This window comes from Balaenoptera physalus (assembly GCF_965194825.1).
Source record: "Balaenoptera physalus genome assembly, chromosome: 10".
NCBI classification, from domain to species: domain Eukaryota; kingdom Metazoa; phylum Chordata; class Mammalia; order Artiodactyla; family Balaenopteridae; genus Balaenoptera; species Balaenoptera physalus.
In genome coordinates, this window is record NC_138889.1 from 74,832,217 (window position 1) to 74,854,751 (window position 22,535).

Below are 22,535 nucleotides of genomic sequence, written 5' to 3' on the forward strand. Positions count from 1 at the left end.
ATCTCTTCGGCTCCATCTGCCTGCCCTCGGGCTCCCCACCTGTGGTCATGCTAGTTCTCCCCTACAGGGAAGCTGACGGAAGATGTGGCTGAATTTGTGCACAGCTGGCAGGAGCAGGCCCCCAACCAGCCTCCAGGGCCCACGACCTCCTCCCTGCCTCGCCCTCCGTGCCTGCAGCAGAGCCTGGGAACCATGCAGGTCTGGATCCTGGGGAGAGCCCCCCACTCCAGCCTCTACCCCCACCCTAGTGTCTAGCTTAGGTTGGTTTCCTTCTACTTCTTGGGAAGTCATTGGCTGCAGGGGCCCAGGGTTGCTGGTGCCCATGCCCCTTATGTCTGCTCTCTACCCGGCCTTTTCTCTCCCTCGGGCTCAAGTTGGGGTGCTGTATGGGACTGGCAAAGTCAGAGGGCTTTACCTGGCCCAGCCAGCCCCCAGCTCTGGCTCCTGGCCCTTGCCCCAGGGTGTGTATGACCGCTGTGAGGCACTGCTGCGGCCCCCCTTTGATGCCTGCCATGCCTACGTCAGCCCTCTGCCCTTCACGGCCAGCTGTACCAGCGATCTCTGCCAGTGAGTGGGGAGCCGGTGGGGTCGGGTGGTATTGGGTTGAAGGGAGACCTCTCCCAGTCTGGGGTGGGAGTTCATCACGTGGGCCACTGAGCTTGATGATCCCAGGCCCTAACAGGTATGTTTCCCAAAGCTCTGAAATTCTTATCTGCGTAGGTGGGACCGACCTTCCCCATTCAGCTGAGGCCCAGAAATGGAGCCTGACTCCCTCAGGGTCACATAAGTCAGGGGCAATGTTGAGACTAGAGCCCAGGTTTCCTGCCTCCAGTCTAGGCTGCCTTCCCTGGCTCCCTTTCCCAGCTGTGTGGCAAGGAAGGGTGCCCTGAGCCCTGGCAGTCTCTATCGGGTGCTGGCGGTCTGGCTACAGGGTGGATCTGATTCCAGTGGGACCCTCGGTTTCCCTGCACAGATCAGCGGGTGATGAAGCCACCTGGTGCCGGGCACTGGCAGAGTATGCCCGGGCATGTGCCCAGGCAGGTCAACCCCTGCAGGGGTGGAGGAACCAGCTCCGGCCATGCAGTAGGTGCAGCCTGGTGGTGGGCAGGGAGGGATTCCAACAAGTTCTGTCCTGGGGCTGTGGGTGGCATTCCCAGGCCTCAGCTCAATGTCCTGTCCTGCTGAGAACCACAGTTATCAGAGTGTTAAGCCCTAAGGTTGCATCTGCATGTGATAGATGGGAAAACAGGCTCAGAGAGGGAGGGACTGGCCTGGGGCCACCAGGGTGGCTCTCAGCGTCTCCCAGGCTCTCACTAATTTCCTGGTCACCTGGTGCTCCCACTGGGACTAGGGGAATCAGGAAAATCAAAGCCCTCCCACCCCTGACCCCAGGGCTTGGGGTGGGGCCTGGGTCGGTCCTGGCAGAGCTGGGGCCAGAAGGGAGCTGTCAGGCCATACTGCTCCCTTCCTTCCAAGCGGTGCGCTGCAAGGAGAAGGCCTTTATCTACAACGAGTGCATCGCCTGCTGCCCCGCCTCCTGCCAGCCCCGGGCATCCTGTGTGGACAGCGAGATAACCTGTGTGGACGGCTGCTACTGCCCCGACGGTATGCAAGGGGTGGTGTGGGTGCCTGGCAGCCTCTTCCTGGCCCGACACAGATGGGCATGGAGCAAGGGCTCAGAGGATGCTTGTTTGCAGAATGAATGAAGGAACAAACAATAAGTGAATAAATGAATGAATGGATGGCTTAAGGGAGGTGAGAGTAGGGGCAGAACTGTGGCTCTTGAGAGGTTCATCAGGGTATTTAATTTCATTGGGACTGAGCTTTTTAAGGTGTGTAGATGAGGACAAGTCATTCAGTCATTCATTTATTCATTTATCACACATGCATTTGCTTAAACATTCATCCACATACTGTTTTCATGGTGTATACGTTTGCAGCACATCTATAGTGTGCAGCTCACATGGCTAGGCTGGGGGTTAGGATAAAAAATATAAAGATACAGTCATTGACTTTAGGGATCAAAATCAGGTTGCTGTGATAAGACACTTACACACATGACTCTAGTCTGGGGCATAATCTGGTGAGGACCAGCTCAGCGGTTCAGACAAGAAGAGATATAGGGATTCATTTCAAGAAGAGAGACTGTCAGGGAAGGCTTCCTGGAGGAGGTGGCACCTAAGCTGGTTCTACATGCAGTGACAGGCTTTCGAGAGGTGGGGAGGAGAAGCTAGTCAGTATGCATTTTGTTTGGGGTGGGTTGTTCTCTGAGAAAGGTCTGAAAGTGGGATTATTTGCTCAGAGGGGATTAAGCATTTATACAGGAGAAAGTTTGAAAGTGAGCTGGATGGTGAAAGAGTGTGGATGACGTGCTGCTTTTCACAGGCCCTGGAGAGCCATGAAAGGTTTGTGAACAAGAATGGAGGTAAGTTAAGTGGGCCTTTGCTGTCACCCTAGGGCTGATCTTCGAGGATGGGGGCTGCGTGGCACCAGCTGAGTGTCCCTGTGAGTTCCACGGGACCCTGTACCCGACTGGTTCTGTGGTGAAAGAAGACTGCAACTCCTGGTCTGTGTCCACTGCTGGGGAGAGGGGAAGGGGGAGGCGGTGACTTCTGGGGCTTTCCCTCAGGGCTGCCCCTCCAGGATCGGGGAGCCTGACCACATGGGAGTGCTCACTCAGCATCTCTGAGTCAGGAGATCTCATTATAGCCACTCTATGGGTGGAATCTCCACCACCCATTTTAGAGCTGGGAAGACTCAGGGCGGGGCAGGAGCTCTGCGGACACTGCAACCCTCCGACGTCTATCCTAGTCCTGGAGGGGTGAGCCCCTGCCCCCCTGGTCTCTGTGTTTCAGCACATGCACTGCGGGCAAGTGGCTGTGCAGCACATCTGTCTGCCCAGGTATGCCTGGCCCCACCTTGGACCTTACCCCCCTACCAGTCCCACAGCTTTTAGGGCAGGGAAGCTCTGGGGGCCAGGCCTGCTGCTGGCGTGGGCAGTCACTCAGTTCCATTGGCTCAGCACGCCCCTCTTCATTTCCTCAGAGCTGCTTTGCCTGATTAAGGGGTTTTGCTCCACCCCTGTTAGGGAGGGTTTTTCTTGGGCTCCTTCCTGGGTGTGGGGGGCCTGGACCGAGACTGGTCTCCGTGCTCGGGGCCTGGTCTCCTGTCAGAGGGAGATGCTCGGGGCAGGGCTGCATCTCCCTTCAGACAGGCCTGCGGGGGCAGGGCTGCATCTCCCCAGTGAGCTGGGCTCTCAAAGGGAGGGCCAGGGCTCCAGACACTGCCCTGATACCTGAGGACAGGGTGCCGTCTTCTCTTCATGCTCAGAGCTGCAGGGAAAGGCACTCCTTGTGGGGCAGCTCCCCTGGGTTAGCTGCCTTTCTCTGCCCCTCAGCCGAGTGTTCAGTGACTGGCGACATCCACTTCACGACCTTTGATGGCCGCCACTACACGTTCCCTGCCACGTGTCAGTACATCCTCGCCAAGAGCCGCTCCTCGGGCACCTTCACAGTGACACTGCAGAATGCCCCATGTGGCCTGGTAAGGGCTGGGACCCCAGACCTGATCCAGCCAGCCACCCCTGGCTGCCGTCCCCTAGAGAGGCTGGGGATTTAGGGCAGGGCCTCAGGTCCTTCCACAGCCCACTCATCCTGCTGTCCATTCTTTCTGGGCAGAGCCAGGGGGCAGTAGACTGGGTTCTGGTTCCAGAACATCTGCTAGCTGAGAGTCACTTCCTTGTCCTGGGCCTCATTGTTTTTTATTTTTTTAATTTTATTGCAATATAGTTGATTTACAATGTTGTGTCATTTTCAGGTGTACAGCATAGTGATTCAGGTATACATATACATATATTCATTCTTTTTCAGATTCTTTTCCCGTATAGGTTATTACAGAATATTGAGTAGAGTTCCCTGTGCTGTACAGTAGGTACTTGTTGGTTATCTATTTTATATATAATAGTGTGTGTATGTTAATCCCAAGCTCCTAATTTATCCCTCCCTGCCCCCCGCCACATTTCCCCTTTGGTAACCATAAGTTTTCAGAATCTGTGAGTCTGTTTCTGTTTTGTAAATAAGTTCATTTATATCATTTAGAAAAAATTAGATTCTACCCATGAGTGATATCATATGATATTTGTCTTTCTCTGTCTGACTTACTTCACTTAGTATGATAATCTCTAGGTCCATCCAATGTTGCTGCAAATGGCATTATTTCGTTCTTTTTAATGGCTGAGTAATATTCCATTGTATATATGTACCACATCTTCTTTATCCATTCCTCTGTCGATGGACATTTAGGTTGCTTCCATGTCTTGGCTGTTGTGAATAGTGCTGCAATGAACATTGGGGTGCGTGTATCTTTTTGAATTATGGTTTTCTCCAGGGATATGTCCAGGAGTAGGATTCCTGGATCATATGATAGTTCTATTTTTAGTTTTTTTAAGGAACCTCCATACTGTTCTCCATAGTGGTTGTACCAATTTACATTCCCACCAACAGTGTAGGAGGGTTCCCTTTTCTCCACACCCACTCCAGCATTTACTGTTTGTGGACTTTTTGATGATGGCCATTTTGACTGGTGTGAGGTGATACCTCATTGTAGTTTTGATTTGCATTTGTCTGATAATTAGTGATATTGAGCACCTTTTCATGTGTTTTTTTGTCCATCTGTATGTCTTCTTTGGAGAAATGTCTATTTAGATCTTCTGCCCATTTTTTGATTGGGTTTTTTTTTGACAGAGAGCTGCATGAGCTATTTATATATTTTGGAGATTAATCCCTTGTCAGTTGCTTCATTTGCAAATATTTTCTCCCATTCTGTGGGTTGTCTTTTCATTTTGTTTATGGTTTCCTTTGCTGTGCAAAAGCTTTTAAGTTTAATTAGGTCCCATTTGTTTATTTTTGTTTGTATTTTCATTACTCTAGAAGGTGGATCAAAAAATATATTGCTGCAACTTATGTCAAAGAGTGTTCTGCCTATGTTTTCCTCTAAGAGTTTTATAGTGTCCAGCCTTACATTTAGGTCTTTGATCCATTTTGAGTTTATTTTTGTATACGGTGTTAGAGAATGTTCTAACTTCATTCTTTTACATGTAGCTATCCAGTTTTCTCAGCACCACTTATTGAAAAGACTGTCTTTTCTCCATTGTATATTCTTGCTTCCTTTGTCATAGATTAATTGACCATAGGTGCATAGGTTTATTTCTGGGCTTTCTATCCTGTTCCATTGATCTATATTTCTGTTTTTGCACCAGTACCATACTGTTTTGATTACTGGAGCTTTGTAGTATAGTCTGAAGGCAGGGAACCTGATTCCTCCAGCTCTGTTTTTCTTTTTTTAAATTAATTAATTAATTAATTTTTGGCTGTATTGGGTCTTCATTGCTGCACATGGGCTTTCTCTAGTTGTGGCAAGTCGGGGCTACTCTTTGTTGCGGTGCGCGGGCTTCTCATTGCGGTGGCTTCTCTTGTTGTGAAGCATGGGCTCTGGGCACGTGGGCTTCAGTAGTTGTGGCACACAGCCTCAGTAGTTGTGGCGCATGGACTTAGTTGCTCCACAGCATGTGGGATCTTCCTGGAGCAGGGCTTGAAACCGTGTCCCCTGCATTGGCAGGAGGATTCTTAACCACTGCACCACGAGGGAAATCCCTAGCTCCATTTTTCTTTCTCAGGATTGCTTTGGCTATTTGGGTTCTTTTGCATTTCCATACAAATTTAAAATTTTTTGTTCTAGTTCTGTGAAAAATGCCATTGGTAATTTGATAGGGATTGCATTGAATCTGTAGATTGCCTTGGGTAGTATAGCCATTTGGACAGTATTGATTCTTCCAATCCAAGAACATGGTATATCTTTCCATCTATTTGCTTCATCTTTGATTTCTTTCATCAGCATCTTATAGCTTTTAGAATACAGGTCTTTTGCCTCCTTAGGTAGGTTTATTCCTAGGTATTTTATTCTTTTTGATGTGATGGTAAAAAAAAAATCTCTAAACTTTGTCTAATTCAACTTAATCTCTGCTTCCTTGGATTGTACCTTCAACATCTCTGTATTCGTTTATTCATTCGTTCATTCAGCATATACTGAACATCTGTTTCTTCCAGAAGCTATGTTAAGTCTTTGGGGCTGGGATGAATTAGACCTGGCTCTGCCCTCCTGGGCCTTACAGTTTGGTGGGTGAGGCAGACAAGAGACCCCCATAACCTACTATGTTACAGGAGCTGTGACAACATGGACAGTACAGAGTAGATCTCCATGGAGGAACTTTTCCCTGTTATTGTTTCACCCAGATGTCGGGTGGGAGGAGGAGGTGGATCAGGAAAGGCTTCCTAGAGGAGGTGAGCCCTGAGCTGTGTCAACCACTTGTGAACATAACTGAGAAAAAGGCCAATTTGCAGGTCTGGGGTAGATGTGAGCTTGTTTGTCTCTCAGTAGTGACTGCACTGTCCCTGAGCTGACCGTGCTAGCCAGCCTCACCAGTCCTGGTCTGGGTGGCACTCAAGCTTCTCCTGGCATAGAGGAGCAGGGGCTCACACCCATAGCCAGGGGAGCCACCCCCAGTCCCTCCTCCCTGCTGGCTTCTGCAGCCCCAGCACTGAGGGCCCTGAGTGTGAGCAGACATCAGCTGGACATGCCCCTCACTGGCCCTGGGGACCCATGCTGGGCTGTGGACTAGGTGGAGGTCTGGGCTTTCTCCCTCTTTAGGCCTCAGTGACCCCCACCCCTTTCTCTGCCAGAGAATGGCCTGGCCCTGACCTTGGCTGCTGTCTGAGTCAAGAGAATACTTGTCCTCAAAAGTTGGGTCACTCTCATCACATACTGAGGGTGGCAAAAGGCAAGGCAGACAGACACAGCCCAGCTGGGCTCCTTCCCACTTATGGAGGTCTGGCGTCTTAGAATACCGGAGGGCTGTGGGACCTCGGGGGGTCCCTTACTCAGCCCTCTCTCTAACGTGTCCCTGACTGGCTGGCCAGCCTCAGCCTGAGGTAACCTGCTTCAGTGCTGGATGGCGCCTCTTGACAGCACGTTCTTTTTACCATGAGCCGGGTCTCCTCCTTGTGACTTCATCCATGATGATGAACTGATGGAGGGCCAGCTTTGGGCCAGTCCTGTGCTGGGCACGGTGAGGGTTATACAGATGAATCTGACCTGGTCTTACCCGCCGGAGCTCACAGCCTGATGTGGGAGGTCAGTCATGTCCTCAGATCGGTTACTTCAGTATGAGATACAATACGATCAGTGCTGTAAGAGGGGAGTTCTGTGAAGGAAGAAATACCCCTATGGGGTAGAAGAAAGGAGGAGGGAAAGCCTCATGGCAGAGGTGGCATTTGAGCTGAGTGACCTAAAAAGTGGGCCTGGAAAGAGAAACATAAAATATGTATATTTGAGGATGGGGAGGAAGGGGGGCAATCCAGGAGGATTAGAGCACATGAGAAAGGCAGTGAGGTTGGAATGTTCTAGAATGCATTAACACAGAAGCAGAAGGACTTGGCAACTGGCTGACTGTGGCTGGTAAAGTTAGGGGGGATGTGGGAGAGAAGCAGGAAAAGTCAAAGAGGAAGCTGTGACTTCAGTCTGGGTGAACAGAATGGGGTGGGGTGAGGACAGTAACAGAGAGGGTGATGAAAAATACTTGCACAGTGCTAGGAACTTCAATCACTTTTGCGTACAGCATCTAGTTTAAGGCTCAAAATACCCCCACGTGGTAGTTATTATTATTCTCCCTATTTTAAATGAGACAAGCTTACAGAGGCTTGGGGCATTTCTGACAACCCACAGCCATCAGGAGGAAGAGCTGAGCCCGATCCAAGGTTGGATGTTGTCCAGAAAGCCTGTCACAACCTATTATTAACATCTTACGTTAATTACAAATAATGAGCCAGTATGGATACATCAGTAACTAAAGCCATACCTTATTCAGATTTCCTTAGTTTTTTACCTAATGTCATTTTTCTGTTCTAGGATACTACATTACATTTTGTCATCACATCTCCTTAGGCTCTTCTTGGCTGTTATAGTTTCTCAGACTTCATTTTTGATGACCTTGAAAGTTTTGAGGAATACTGGTCACTTACTTTGTAGAATGCCCCTCTTTTGGAATTTGTATGATGTTTTTCTCATGGTTAGAGTGGGGTTGTGGGTTTTGGGGATGAAGATCGGAGGTAAGGTGTCATTTTCATCACATCTTACCAAGGGTACACACTATCAACATGGTTTATTATTGTTGATATTGACCTTGACCATCTAGCTGAGGTAGTGTTTGCCACCGAGAAGTTATTCTTTTTTGCCCCTTTCCATACTTTCCTTCTCTTTGGAAGAAAAGTCATGTTCAGCCCACACTTGAAGAATGGGGAGTTATGCTCCCCTCCTTGAAGGCACAGAATTTACACAAGTTTTTCTGCAGATTCGTTTTTTTCTCCCTGATATATTTATTCAGTCATTTATATCAGCATGCACTCATGGATATTTATTTTATAATTTGGTTTATAATCCAATACTTTTTATTTTGTTACTCAGATTGTTCAGCTTTGGCCACTGGGCAGTCTTTCATGTGGCTCCTGTGTCCCTTTGACACACCTCCATCACTCTGTGTGTGTGTATGTACTTCCTTAACCTTTCGGCCCTACAACATGTACCAGGCTCATCTCATATATTTCCTGTCCCAGTCCTAGAATCAGCCGTTTCTGCAAAAATATTACCAGACTTTCTTGGTTCCTTTTATTAGAGAATGGTGTCAGAAACCAAGACGTGGGCACTAGGTATGCTCATTGCTACTGGGGTATCATTTCTTTTAGGTCATTTCGGCTGACAGAGAAAGGAAGTATATGAATAACCCATGCATATCCTTGTCTAATCAACATATATACACATATCAATAAATATTTCTATAAATAACCATTTGTTTTGTGCTAATCAGGAGTTCATTCTCATGTTCCGACTCTAAGGTACTACCATATGGCTCATTCTAGCCTCCTCCCCTTGCTTATCTCTAAACACCCACTCCAACAGTAAGAAACCTGGCTTCCATTAGTCACCTATCCATTTACCTAACTGTTCAATTCCAGTATACATGTAGAAGAGTATCAGAATTATTATCCTGTATCTCCATGGGAAATAACTTTATCGAGTAGAGTGCAGTGCTTAGGCACAATTCCTTTTGCTCTTAGTCTTACAAACTCCATTTATTTCCAAAGTAACTTAGGTCAACAGCTTTCCCCAAAACCCCTTTAGTGAGGTTGTTTCATGTATTTGTAATATATTAGATTCTTTTATCACAGTCTGCATTCCATTCTGGGATCCCCTGACCTCCTACATGATTTTTTTAAATTGCACACGTTAGCATTCACTCTTTATGCTGTAAAGTTCTGTGGCTTTGACAAATGCAACCCCAAAGTATTTCATGCACTGTTTTCTTATGTGTATCCAATAGGGAGGACCAACCACATGTTGTATCTCTATTTTGCAGAGGAGAGAACAGAGGTTTGTAGAAGTTAAGTGCGTTCTTTAGGGTCTTATGGCTTTCAGTGACATCAGGATTTGAACCTAAGACTGACTAAAGGTGCAGGCTTTCTTCCTGCACCAGTGACATGTCCAGGGGGGACCAGAGGATAAGTGGGTTTGACAAAGAAGGTGATGTTTAAGGCACGATGATTTTGAGCTGTTTCAGGGATTGTCCCCTTGGGCAGAAACTTAAAAGAAAGGTCATAACTGGTTGCACAATGTCTTGAAATGTTTCAAGCTCTGATCAGTTCATTTCAGTGCTCGATTGTATTACTTTCCTGTTACACTTTCTCTGGCTGTCTTTGAACTTAGGATAAAGTCCAAAAATATTACAAAGCTCTGCCTAAGCTGGCCCTTACCTACCTCTTGAAACTTAAACCACTTTGCCCAGTGGGCTCTGACCCCTCTGGTCTTCTTTTACATCCTTGAATACAGTAAAAGCCTTCCTGTCAGGGATTTTGTACAGGTTGTTCCTTCTGCCTAGATATCTTCCCCATCGCCTTCTTCCGTTGCCCAGCCAGCTTCTATGCATCCTTCTGATCTCAGCTCAAATGGCTCTTGAGCTTTTTTCCCATGCCTCAGTTTTCTGATCTGCAAAATGGAGTTGTTAGTAGTACTTACTGAGTAGGATTGCTATGATGATTAGGTGTGTAAATATGTTTAAAAATATCAGAATGGTACCTGAACATAACTCTAAAGTTAGCTGTTATTATTATGTTATAATAATATTGTAGTATAACTGTTATATTATTGTTATGATTATTTTTACATTACTATTATCATTCCCTAGGATGACCTTTCCTATCTCTGCAGGCCAAGTCTTGTTCCCTCACTATATGCTTTCCTAGCACCCTACACCTGTTTTCAGCACCGATCACAATAATAATTAACCAACTTTGTAATTACTTATTTAATGTCTGTATCCCACACGAATATCTATTCTTCTTGAGGGCAGGGACTATATCATTTTCATCATGTATGATTGTGTGACCATCTTCTGTCGAAGGGAGGTATGAATGGGCCCAATGTGTACCACCCATTTCAGAGATGAGAACCTGAGGCCTAGAGAATATTAGCTCATTTCCTGCCTGCTTATGAGTGGAGCTTGATACTCTGCAGGATGTGACACATAGAAAGAGCTACACAAACATCCATAAAAGGATGAAATTAAAGCCCTGGATTGCAGTCAGGTGGGGAAGCCAGTGTTTCTGGGGCTGGACTCTGGGTCATCTGGGGTCCATCTCTGCTCTGTGTCATAGCCTGAGGGTTGACTATCATTTTTATTTGTATTATCCCAGTTCTGCCACTAACCTTCTCCAGTCTGTGCCTCTGCCTTCCCATTCCCCAGATGAAAGCATTTGGTTAGAGGACCCCTAATGTCCTTTGGGCCTCTGTCGCTGTGAGGAGGCTGCCCCTAGCCTCAGACTGTGCTGAAATCCCTGCCTTTGGAGGGCTCTATTGGGACCAGCAGGCAAGACAGACTAACTCTGCCCCTTTGGCCTTCCTTTCTCTCTAGAACCAGGATGGAGTCTGTGTCCAGTCAGTGTCAGTGATTCTGCATCAGGACCCTCGGAGGCAGGTGACCCTGACCCAAGCAGGGGATGTCCTTCTGTTTGACCAGTACAAGGTCACGCCACCCTACACAGACGGTACGGCCCTGGTGGATGAGACCTAGCTGAAAGGTGGCGGCCCAGGCTCTTCTGGCCAAAGGCTCTGCCACACGGGCAACAGCTCACATTCTAGTACTGGGTGAATCAGGCCAGGGGGACACATTGGTCCCAGGAACATGGACTCTGGACTTATAAAATTATCTTTGTCCCTATCCCAACATGACAATGGGCTTCATGGCAGTATGATGGCTTCTCCTAACATTAGGATATTAATGGAGCTGTCTTCCATCCCTACTCTCACTATCTATTAATTAATTATTATCCTTTCTGATTTCACAAGGGATTTGTGATAGCTCGTAGGAAGCACATCTAACAAAAATGGCAAAACTATTAAGAAATAAAATGGCACCAGAAAAAAATTAAAAAAGAAAAAAGGATAAGGGCTCAAGATTGAGAAGAGGGGAGATGCAACAGTGTAAAGAGCCCTGCCCCCCCCCCAAAAAAGGCAAAAGCCACAAAATGTGTAAAATTCACTACAACTGAATCTAAAACTTAAAATTGCTACAATTGAATCTGAAATCGTATTGTGAGCTTCCTGGTAGTCACTGTGGAAAAAAAAAAATAGGTAGTTAAGAATTCTCCTTTGCTAGAGAAGGAAACATACCACTTATTTAGGGAGGCAAAGCTTTAATTGGCACTCGATGCTGGAAGAAATTTCTCAGCGGGAGCTGCTACAGTAGGTTGTCCCTGGGTCCTGACTTCATCATTGAATAGGATTTTCTCAAGGCTCCCCAAACCAACCCCCAGGCACAGCCTCACTGTGTGTGAAGACTGGGCTGGGTATGGGGGTCAGCGTGGGCCATGCAGGTGGTGGCGGTGGATGGGGTGATACTGTCCGAACCTCCTACATCCCCGCTCCCGTTGTGTGCCCAGACGCCTTTGAAATCCGGAGGCTCTCGTCCGTGTTCCTGCGCGTGAGGACCAACGTGGGTGTACGGGTGCTCTACGACCGCGAAGGACCGCGGCTGTACCTACAGGTGGACCAGCGATGGGTAGATGACACTGTGGGCCTCTGCGGCACCTTCAACGGCAACACGCAGGACGACTTCCTGTACGTGCCCTGACCCGGAACTGGAAGGAGAGGGGGAGGCAGGCCCTTTAAGAATGTGTGCGGGCTGGCACTGCCTAGGAACGTTTCTCCTGGGCTGCCGTGGGCTCTCACTGTTCCCAACGTGCACCATTGATTATTTAGTCCTCTACATTTAAATTTAAGTATGTTTCTTTAAGACAGTGGTTCACAGTCTTTCTTGCGCCAAAGAATCATCCCGGGAGCTTATTAAAATGCTGATTCCTGGGCCCCACTCTTCAAGAATCTGATTTAGGGTACTGCCCAGGAATCTAATTTTTAGTAAACACCTCTGTGATTCTAGTCTGTGAGGTCTAGAGAGATACCTTGAGAAATACTGTTTTACAGTGAGGTCTTAAAATGGGTGGACCTCAGGCTGAGTTTGATTTGGCTCACGGTTTTGTCTGTTTTAACTGGTTGTGAACACTTTTAGATGAGTGTGAGCCCCCAGTAAACCAGTGATGCCAAAACCCTTGCTTTCTATCCCACCAGGCCATTTTAACTCACGTACCTCTCCTGCCTGGTGCTGGTGGTTTAAATCCTGTGAGCCTCCCAGTATTCTGGGGAGGGCTGTTTCCCATGGACTGACAGAGAGTTGAGAGAAAGTCTATCTAGGCATGGACACAGTTTAGGAATTTGAGAGAGGACGAGAGTCAGACCTTCCAGAAGGGAGAACAAAGGGTTGATCTTGACAGCTGAAGGTTCTGGCCAGTCCTTCAAGTTACATGCGTTGGGTGATGCAGAAGGAAACGTGAGAGGCTTTCTTCAGACAGAAATGAGAATTTGTTCGGAAAAGCAAGAACAGGAAAAACCTGAGAGCTTTTCTATGCGTGTACATTTTAAAATGTAGCATCCTACTCTGCCTTGCCTGGTGGAGCTGATGTTGGGGCAGCTGGTTAGAATGGTAGGGGCAGACCTTGTTTTGTGTGTGGGCTGCTTGCCATGCTGCTAACTGTGAACTCTGGGTGGCAATACTTCTGTGTGTAACTTGAGTGTTCTCACTGCTCTGGAGCAATAACGTGCCTGTGGTGGGCGCCAGGCAGAACCTGCCCCTCATGGACACTATGATCTCTCTCCATTCTACCATCTACACCCAGTTCGGTGACCTTTGGAGACTGGTGTTGTCTAGGAAACATGCCTTTCCCCTTCCCCCCTTTATTGCCCCTCATGTGACTATTTCCCACCTGGAGAGAGAGGGAGGGCAAAGGAGTTTGGGGGAACTGCCCTTGGGGAAGGGAAGAGGAAGTCCTAATGTGGTGAAGTTTGGTTGATGGCGTCCCTGTCTATCTCTTTCTGACCTGAAGAACTGGGGTGGGTGGTGAGGGTGGGACAGTGTGTGGCCCCAAGCCCATCTGGAGCCTGTTGAATGTGATGTGTGTGTGTATGCTCGCACATTTGTAATTGTATGTGTTTGAATGTGTCTGTGTAGATCCCCTTGGCTGTTTGCGTGTCTGGCATATATTTGTGTTCTGTGTGTGTGTGCGCGCGTGTGTACATGAGCAGGTGGATGCTTACCTGGGTGTATACTGTACGTTCACTTGGGTGCACGTGGGCCAGTGTGTGAATGTGGCTCTGCCGTGGCTGCAGGTCCCCAGTGGGTGTGCCTGAGAGCACCTCACAACTCTTTGGCAATTCTTGGAAAACACTGTCCGCCTGCTTCCCGCTGGTCTCTGGCTCCCCGCTGGACCCCTGTGATGTGCACCTGCAAGCCGGTGAGGTGATCGGGGAGGGGAAGGGAGGATGGGTGTGACTGGTTTGAGAGAGATGAGACGGGAACCTGGGCATGAGGATGTTGACCACATGGGGTAGGAGTGATCAGAAAGGAGAAGGTGCGGTGAGGGGACTGGGCTTCACTTCTGGTGAGGGTCCGGCAGAAGGGAACCTCACGTCCTATCCCTGTCACCTACACACACATTTGTACCAGCTCCCCCAACCCAGGGCAAAAGTCTGAGGCCTCACAGTGGCCCCACCAGGCCCTACGCTCTCCTCCCATCCCCCTTATCTCACCTCCTCCTCCCCTCATCTCCCACCCTCCCCCTTCCTCCAGCTGCACTGGCCTCCTTGCTCTCTTCCTACACAGCCTGGTCCTTCTCCTCTCCAGGTCTTTGCACTTGCTGTTCCCTTCACCTGGAATGTTTTTCCCTCATAGACACATGCCTCACTCTCTCACCTCTTTCAAGTTTTTGGTCAAACATCTTTCCACTGAGGGCTTCGGACCACTGGGTTTAAAATCACAATTCCCCTCCCGCCCCAACTTGCAATCCCCATTCTCCTTCCTAGCTTTCTGTCTCTCCTTAGATTCTTCCCCTTTAATTTACTAGGTAAGTCGTCTAGTGATGGTCTTCTCCAACCAGAATGTCCGCTGTATGAGGGCACGGACTTTTGTCTGTTTCGTTCACTCCCTTGACTCCTTCTGGCATATGGATTCATGCCTGGCATGAGGAATGCATTGCACGAGTGCCTGTGCACGCGCACACACATACACACACACTCCCGTGTACAGAGTCCCCTGAGCTGTGGGGAGGGAGGGAGGGAGAGACTGGGGCCTGGGGCACCAGGCAAACCAGACCTCTGACCCTCAGCCCGTTTGTCTGTCTCCAGCCTCCTATGCCCTGCAGTCCTGCAGCGTGCTCACTGGGGAGCTGTTTGCGCCCTGCTCCGCGTACCTGAGCCCCGTGCCCTACTTTGAGCAGTGCCGCCGGGACGCCTGCCGCTGTGGGCAGCCCTGCCTATGTGCCACGCTGGCCCACTATGCCCGCCTGTGCCAGCGCCATGGGCTCCCCGTCGACTTCCGCGCCCACCTGCCAGCCTGTGGTGAGTGCCCCACGCTTGTGTGCCCATGTGAGGACGGCTGGAGGAGCCGGAGCTCCAGATCTGAGTGTCCACCTGCCCCCCTGAACTCTCCCCTGGGACATCCTACAGTCTCCTCCAACCTAACACCCCTTCCTCCCAAACTGCTTCTCCTCCTGTGCTCTCCATCTCTGCTGAGGGCCCCCATCCATGGATTACCCAGGCCTGACACCTGGGGCACGTGTCACCTCCGGTCCACCTCCAAGTCCTGTAAGTCTGGTCAACTGCAAATTCAGCCAGTTCTCACCACCTCCATTGCCACCACCCTAGTCACAGCTACCTAACAGGTGTCTCTATAGCCTCTTCTCACTGCTGCCAGAGTGAACTTTCTAAAGATCACTGGCTGTGTGGCCCTCAGGTTTGAGTGCACACGTGGCTCAATGGGCCTGGGCTGGCCGGTACCCACCCCAACTCCCACCCCAGGCCACACACCTCTCCATGTCTTAGTCATCTCTGTGCCCCCAGCCCCAGTACAGGGCCCCACTCTCAGTAAGCTTTAGCAAATGTTTGTTGAATAAATGGAGAAGGCACAGTACAGTAAGTCCCCTACTTATGAATGAGTTCCGTTCCTAGCGCATGTTCGTAAGTTCAATTTGTTCGTAAGTCAAACAAAGTTAGTGTAGGTACCCAACTAACACAATCGGCTGTATAGTACTGTACTGTAATAGGTCTATAGTACGTTCACATCTTTGAAAGTTCATAACTCGAAGGTTCGTATGTAGGGTGCTTACTGTACTGGGAGTCAGGAGGCCTGAGTTTTATTACAGCCCTGCAGGTAACTTTCTGTGTGTCTGTGACAAGGCCCTGCCCGTCTCTGAGTCAAAGTTTCTCCAGAGCTGGTTGGACAGGGCCACATTAGAATCATCATGGGAACTTTTAAAAAATGCACCTATCTGAGCCACCTCCAGTATCAATTAAAACAATGTATCTGGTCAGGGTCAGCATTTTTAAAAGCTCCCAGGTGGCTTTGATGTGCAGCTGGGGTGAGAACAACTGGACTTGGCAGTCTAGGTGGCTCTACTGGCCCTGACAGGCTGTGGCAGACCCCAGGGGAGTGGGATGGTGTCCAGATGAGGAGAGGGCAACCCTGAGTCTTGGACAAAGGGCCCCGAGAGGCTGCTGGAGGGAGCACAATTGATCTTCATAACCCATGGAAGCGAGAGAGGCAGAAGTGTGTGTGTATTTACACACCTGTGCATGTGTGTCTGCGGGTGAGTGCAGGGCTGTCAGGGGGCAGTGACTTCCACTCCTTCCCCAGTATCACTACCTAATAGGAACGCCCTGCAGAGAAAAGGAAATACCAATGGCAGGGTCCAGGCTGAACCTGGGAGGTGGGACCCACCTCTGTGGCTCTGCCATTCTGGTGTAGTGGGAGGCAGACTGGGTTCAAATCTCAGCTGTGACCTTGACCTGCTGTGTGACCTTGGGCAAATGTCTTAACTTCTCTGGTTCTCAGTTCTCCTCTTTATGATGATGACTCCACCCCACACAGTTGTGAGTAAGAGAGAAACAAAGCACAGTTACATTCCTCACTACAGCACTGTCCTGTGAGGCTACCAAGGAGTACAGCCCCTGTGTGGCTCCGTGTGGACAAACCTGCCAGGACCTAGCCGGCCCTGAGGCCTGTGGAGTTGATGGTGGCGGCGACCTCAGCGGGGACGAGTGTGTGGAGGGCTGTGCCTGCCCACCAGACACCTATCTGGACACCCAGGCTGACCTCTGTGTTCCCAGGTGAGCAGGCTGGCTTGAGCTCTGTGTCAGGTGGTGATGAGGCCGGGGGTCTCCAGAGCATAGGAAACTGGGGTGCCTGACCGGGCCTCTCACATCTCTACTTTATTCATCTCACAATCTCAGGGCAGAGCTTGGAGGGTAAGCTGGGTCAGTGGTCGGGTGGGCTTCCTCCTCTAGACACCCCTCCACCCTCCCTGGCCTCTCTTCTCAGCTCTGGCTCTTTGCTTCAGCCCAGCTTCCCCACAAGACAGAACAACCCCGCAGAGCCAACCGGGTCTCTGCCCTCATCTCCCCTCTCCTTCCACAAATCTTTACTGACCTAGGATGTTCCAGACATTTCTAGGCCCTGGGAATTCAGCAACGAACAAAACAGAGTCCTGCCCTCACAGAGCTCACATTCTGGGTGGTGAGACAGATAATAAGCAAATAAACAGATCCTTAATGGGGCTGGTGGTAACCAGAGCTATAAAGCCAAATACAGCAGAGTGAGAACAGAGGGTCCTGGGGCAGGGAGGGGTTACTGTTATGTCATATGAAGTGAGCATGGGAGGAAGGCCTTTCTGATGAGGTGACATTTGAGCAGAGATTTGAGTGAAGAGTGCTCCAGGCGGAGGGGCACAAGGGGAAGGCCCTGAGACCGGCCTGTGGGCGTTCTCGGTGTGTCTAGAGGGCAGAGTTGGGGGGGAGGTGGGAGGTGGTGACCTCACCTCACAGGACCCCGGGGCTGACTGGCAAGGTCCTTGTTCCCTTCCAGGCCTATTTCTCCATCTGTAAAATGGTATCACATTCAACTGAATGATGGGGGGGCTGGAGAGAAGCCCCTTTAGGGGGCATATTTGACTCACTCAGAGGCCTTTTTGAGCTACAGTGCTCCCTTGAGATCCAGATGTGTGCCCTGCCCCGACCCCTTGAGTTTGAGCGTTGCCAGCGAAGGGAGCCTCTGAGGGTTATATGGGGCGGAGGAGGATTTAGAGAGGGAGAAGGTGGTGAGAAGCACTGGGGTTGGATGAGTTCAGCCATCCCTTCCAGCCCTCGACTGCCCTGCTTCAAGGCCTGCACTTGGCCGTAACCGGCAGGTGCCGTGAGAGGTATATGAGAAGGCAACACAGTCTTTGGCCTCAGATGACCTACAAAGAGGAGCCTGCAGAGACGGTAGCATAAGGTTCTCCACCTTATGCTAGAAAGATGACGTACTTGGAGGGCCTAGCCTGGTGTTCACAGTATTTTAACAACCTGTGTGGTAGAGGCACCGAGCCATCAGAACGGATGCTGGGTCTGAATGCCCCTGGCTGGCTGAGGGGGGCGGTCCCTGTCCTTGGCGGTCCCTGCCCCGGCTCCTGAGCTGGCTCACCTTTCTCTGTTCCCGGCTTTTATAGGAACCAGTGCTCCTGCCACTTCCAAGGAACGGATTATCCCCCTGGAGACAGTGACATCCCGTCTCTGGGCCACTGGTGAGCTCCCTAGACAGCAGCATTATTATCTTCTCTTTATTATTATTATCATGATTATTTTTAATCTTAGTCTGGCTGCGCCTCAGGGCATGCGGGAACTTCCCAGACCAGAGATCGAACCCGCGCCCTCTGCAGTGGAAGCGCGGAGTCTTAACCACTGGACCACCAGGGTAGTCCTATTATCCTCTCTTTAAATAGAAGTTGCTGACTAAAGAAAATACAGCAGTGCAAAACTTTCCATGAAGCGACACCCACCCTCCCCCTCTGCACAGGGAGCCAGGGACAGAAGTGGGCATGTCTCTCTGAATCCTGCAGTAACCTGAGTGCAGTAACTCGAGGTCTCCGGGCCCTGCAGTGACTGGATGGGCTGATCTCAGTGCCTCTCTCTCTCTCCCCGCAGCCACTGCAAAGATGGGGTCATGAGCTGTGGTAGCAGAGCCCCAGGTAAGGGTGACAGGGAGGGTGGGGCCTCCTTCATGGTAGTGGGGTTGTGGAGAGGGGGGTGGAGAGCTCGAGGACAGACCAGGACAGGGACACCCTACCCCAGGTCTTGTGCCACACCGAGCCTTCTGTATTCCTTGCCCTCTCGGGAAAGGCTCCAGCTTGGAGGGTGGCATTGTGAAATCCTGTCCCAACCTCAGCCCCACTCAAGTGGCTGTCCCTCCTGCTTCTCGAGGAGATGCTGAGACTCCATCTCCCTCAGGGGTAACCAGCTGAGGTATCTGGACAGTCCCTTGACCTCCCCTGGGTCCTGGATTTCCTCTGTCTGAACCATCACGTGTCTGCTGAGGCAGACTCTCTGTCCAGTGCGGGATGTGGGATCACAGCAGTGGGGAGGATAGGCTGAGCCTTTGAGACGCTCACAGGCAGTAGAGATGGGGGCATCAGGGTGACACACTGGTGGATCAGCCTGTGAAGGCCTTGGAGGTGGTAGGGCAAGGAGGCTGGAGCCTTCAGGGAGGGCCTCCTGGGGCGAATGATGCCACTAAGTATGGAGATTGGCACAGAGGAGATCAGAGAATAGTCATACGGCAGGTGGCAAAGAGCAGGGCCTCCAAACTCAGGTAGCCCTGGGTTCAAATCCTGCCCAGCACTCACTACCTGTGCAGCCGTGGGTAACTCACTTCACCTCTCTGAACCTTCACTTCCTCTTTTGTATATAACCTAGATTACTATGTTCTCCCCACATTTCGTGTATGTCCCTGAGAGTGTTTTTCTTTTTGTTGTTTCTGGCTTCAGGTTTCGAAGCCCTTTAGGACTTTTACTTCATCTCCTGTAGCTATCCCTTTCTCTCTGTTCCATCCCAGGGTGGGCATAGAACTCAGCCCCCCTTTACTGATTTTCCTAAAAAAGATCGCTCACATGGTATAAGTGTATACGGCCGACATGACTGAAGGCTCTGGGAGAGAGAGAGGGTTTATGTCACAGAAATACAGGTAAATGGGAAGTTGACTTCCATGTTGTTAAAAGTCCCCTGGCCACCCTGCCACACTGCATGGCTATCCTCTTTCTGGCTCCTCTTCTGGTCCCTCTGGGGCACTTCCTCTCACCTTATCATGCCTTTGAAAGCAGAAGTGACTTCTCTCCATTATATGGGAAAATAGGGGATAGTAATACCTCACAGAGTTGTTGCAGGATTGAAGAAGAAAATGCACATGAAGGGCCTGGAACAGTACCTGGTGGAAAGGACACGTCCAGTAATTGGTACTGGTGGTGGTTGTCCTATTGTGGGACAGCACACACCCCTCCCGCCCACTGTGATGTGCACTTGGGAACCCAAGGAATGCCTGAGGGGCAGCAAGGGCATGAGAAAGCATCAGAGTCCCATCTCTGCCTGCATCCTCCAGATGCTGGTCCCCAGGTCTCCCTGCCCACCCCCTCCCGCCGCCCAGGAACCCACCCCAGGCCCAGGTGTTCCAGGCATCCTGCTGAGTGTCCAGGCTCTTGCCAGCACCACCCTCTCCTCTTCCAGCTGCTGCCTGTCCAGCAGGCCAGGTCTTTGTGAACTGCAGTGACCTGCACACCGACCCTGAGCTGAGCAGGGAGAGGACGTGTGAGCAGCAGCTGCTGAACCTGAGCCTGAGCGTGCCAGCCCGTGGCCCCTGCCTCTCAGGATGCGCCTGTCCCCAAGGGTATGTATCTGTGTTGCCATGGGTTACCACTCCCGAAGGCTGGCAGAGCCAGGGACCATAACGTGGAGTGAGGGGCAGGGAAAACCTCACACAGCCTTGCAGGGAGGCACCAGCCCACAGCTGGCCAGTGGCAGTGTAATGACTAGCGAGAATCTGAGAAAGAGCAGGAGGGTGGGGGGCCAAGCCGCAGGGGAGTCCACCTGCCTCTGCTTCTCACCAGCATGTGGCCTTGGACAAGGACGGGGCCTAGCTCCTCTGAGGCTCAGCTTTTCATCTGTAAAATGGGAATAATAATAATTCCTACCACCTCAAGAGATTGTTGGAGGATTAAATGAGGTGCCAACCACTGGGTGGGTGCCGGGCATACCCTAGAGGCCTCATGGGCTGAAGACCGTGAGAGAGGAAACCCGTGTTTAGCTCTCAACCTTCATCCCTGCAAAATTCTGACCAGGTGCAGGGCTCAGTCCCCTGTAATACTTGAAACAGAAAGGCCCCCCCCCGTGGAAGTAGTCTCCCTCCTGGGTGCCCGAGATGCTGCCATCACAGCTGGGTGATCCGCATGAGCTGCGTTTAGTAGGTCGCCTCCTGGGTGCTCTGCGTGCGGAGGTGGCTGCAGGGGCCCAGCGCCCGGCTCTGCCCGTTCTCGTTCCTGATGCTGGTCTTGCTTCAGGTCTAGGCTGAGAAGACAGTTGGGCACCTCGTCCCATGACTTGGCAGCACTGGGCTGTGTCCTTCAGCCTGTGCAGAGAACAGGGCTCAGCTGGGAGTCCCAGCCCAGGCCTGGCAGCCAAAGGAAGTGAGAAGGGGGTCAGAGCTTCTAGGGTGGGAAGGGGAGGGAATAGTCAGTTGGAGTTTTGCTGTTTATAAAACACCTTGATATAATGATCTCCTTCAATCTCAGAGCATCCTTGGGAGAAAGGAGGGGAGGATCATTATTCCCATTTTGCAGATGAAGAAATTGAGGCCAAGGGTGGGATGCAGGGAAGTGGTCTGCCCAGAGATCTATGACTCAAACCCAACTCTGCTTACTGCAAACCCTGCCCTTTGGCCAGAGCATGCTGGCTCTGTGAGGCCTGGAGTCTGGTCCCCTACTCAGAGGTCATGATGTGGTTTATGAGCCTGCCCTTTCCCAGGCAAGGGCATCCACAAGGGACCCCTGTGAGGTTTGGAGAACTCACACAGGACCCTAGGCCCAAGACTCCACATTTCTAACAAGCTCCCAGGGGGTGCTGTGCTGCTGGTCTAGGAGCCACACTTTGAGTAGCAAGGTTCTAAAGCAATGTCCAACATTAGGGATTAGTTTAACTCAGAAGATCCCAAAGCCAGAGTGGGGCTCCCTTTTCAATCCCCAGGCTCCAAACGCTAGGATAGGATGTGAAGATTTCTAAGGGCTCGGTGACTTTTGACAAGTTACATGACCACTTGGGCCACAGTTTTCTTGTCTGTGAGGCCCGGCTGGCTGTTTGCAGGACCAGTCTGAGCAGGACAGTACCTGAATCCTCTTCCTCTGCTTCTGGCCTCCCAAAGTTCAGTCCGGGTCCTGGCGCTGTGCCAAGAGCATCCACAGTCCAGAGGACTTAATGTTTGTCACTAGCTGTGTGATGTCGGACAAGTCACTTAATGTTTATGAGCCTGAGTTTGCTCACCTGTGAATTGAGTAACACCTACCGTGCAGGATTCTTGTGAGATTTAAAGAAGACAGCGGCTGCAAGGAGCCGGGCACAGTAAGTGCTCCAGAGAAACTTGTCCTCTTCCCCTTCGTAGTGTTGAACCCCCATCACCTCTTGGGGTATTTGCCCTAGTGGCTCATGAGCTGTATCAAATGCCCTATGAGGAGCTTATACACACTCCATAGGGGCTTGTCAAAGGGAAATTGTTACAGTCTCCGCTTGTAAAGGAAGGACAGGCATTTCCTGCCATAGTGGAACATTCCCTTGGGAGCTGGGATAGGGCTCCCAGTGATACCTAACAACCCCTGCCTGGGGCCCTCTGGGCCTCCGGTCCCTGTGCCCCTCCCCATGGTGTTTCTTAGAATCTCTGGGTGTGTGTAATCCTCCTGGGCCACTGCAGGGATCTGGGGCTGTCTGTGCTGCCCCAAGTTCCTTTGCATGTTGGTGCTGAGCCAAGGGCTCTG

The 22,535-nt window shown here is 50.6% G+C and overlaps 1 protein-coding gene across 2 annotated transcripts in view; it reads left to right on the top strand.

The window, feature by feature from the left end:
• Positions 1-22,535, top strand: part of OTOG (otogelin) — a 93,685-nt gene that overhangs the window by 11,620 nt on the left and 59,530 nt on the right. The window contains exons 7-21 of one of the 2 annotated variants that reach the window (XM_082476945.1): positions 68-198; positions 461-567; positions 974-1,083; positions 1,477-1,605; positions 2,458-2,566; positions 2,856-2,902; positions 3,398-3,543; positions 11,018-11,150; positions 12,045-12,222; positions 13,825-13,949; positions 14,839-15,051; positions 16,626-16,818; positions 18,195-18,269; positions 18,670-18,713; positions 20,242-20,401. In XM_082476945.1, coding sequence (XP_082333071.1) covers positions 68-198; positions 461-567; positions 974-1,083; positions 1,477-1,605; positions 2,458-2,566; positions 2,856-2,902; positions 3,398-3,543; positions 11,018-11,150; positions 12,045-12,222; positions 13,825-13,949; positions 14,839-15,051; positions 16,626-16,818; positions 18,195-18,269; positions 18,670-18,713; positions 20,242-20,401 — 1,900 coding nt within the window. Of the gene's footprint in view, positions 1-67; positions 199-460; positions 568-973; positions 1,084-1,476; positions 1,606-2,457; positions 2,567-2,855; positions 2,903-3,397; positions 3,544-11,017; positions 12,223-13,824; positions 13,950-14,838; positions 15,052-16,625; positions 16,819-18,194; positions 18,270-18,669; positions 18,714-20,241; positions 20,402-22,535 lie in introns of those variants that run through there. The other variant, XM_082476944.1, reaches the window with a different exon arrangement.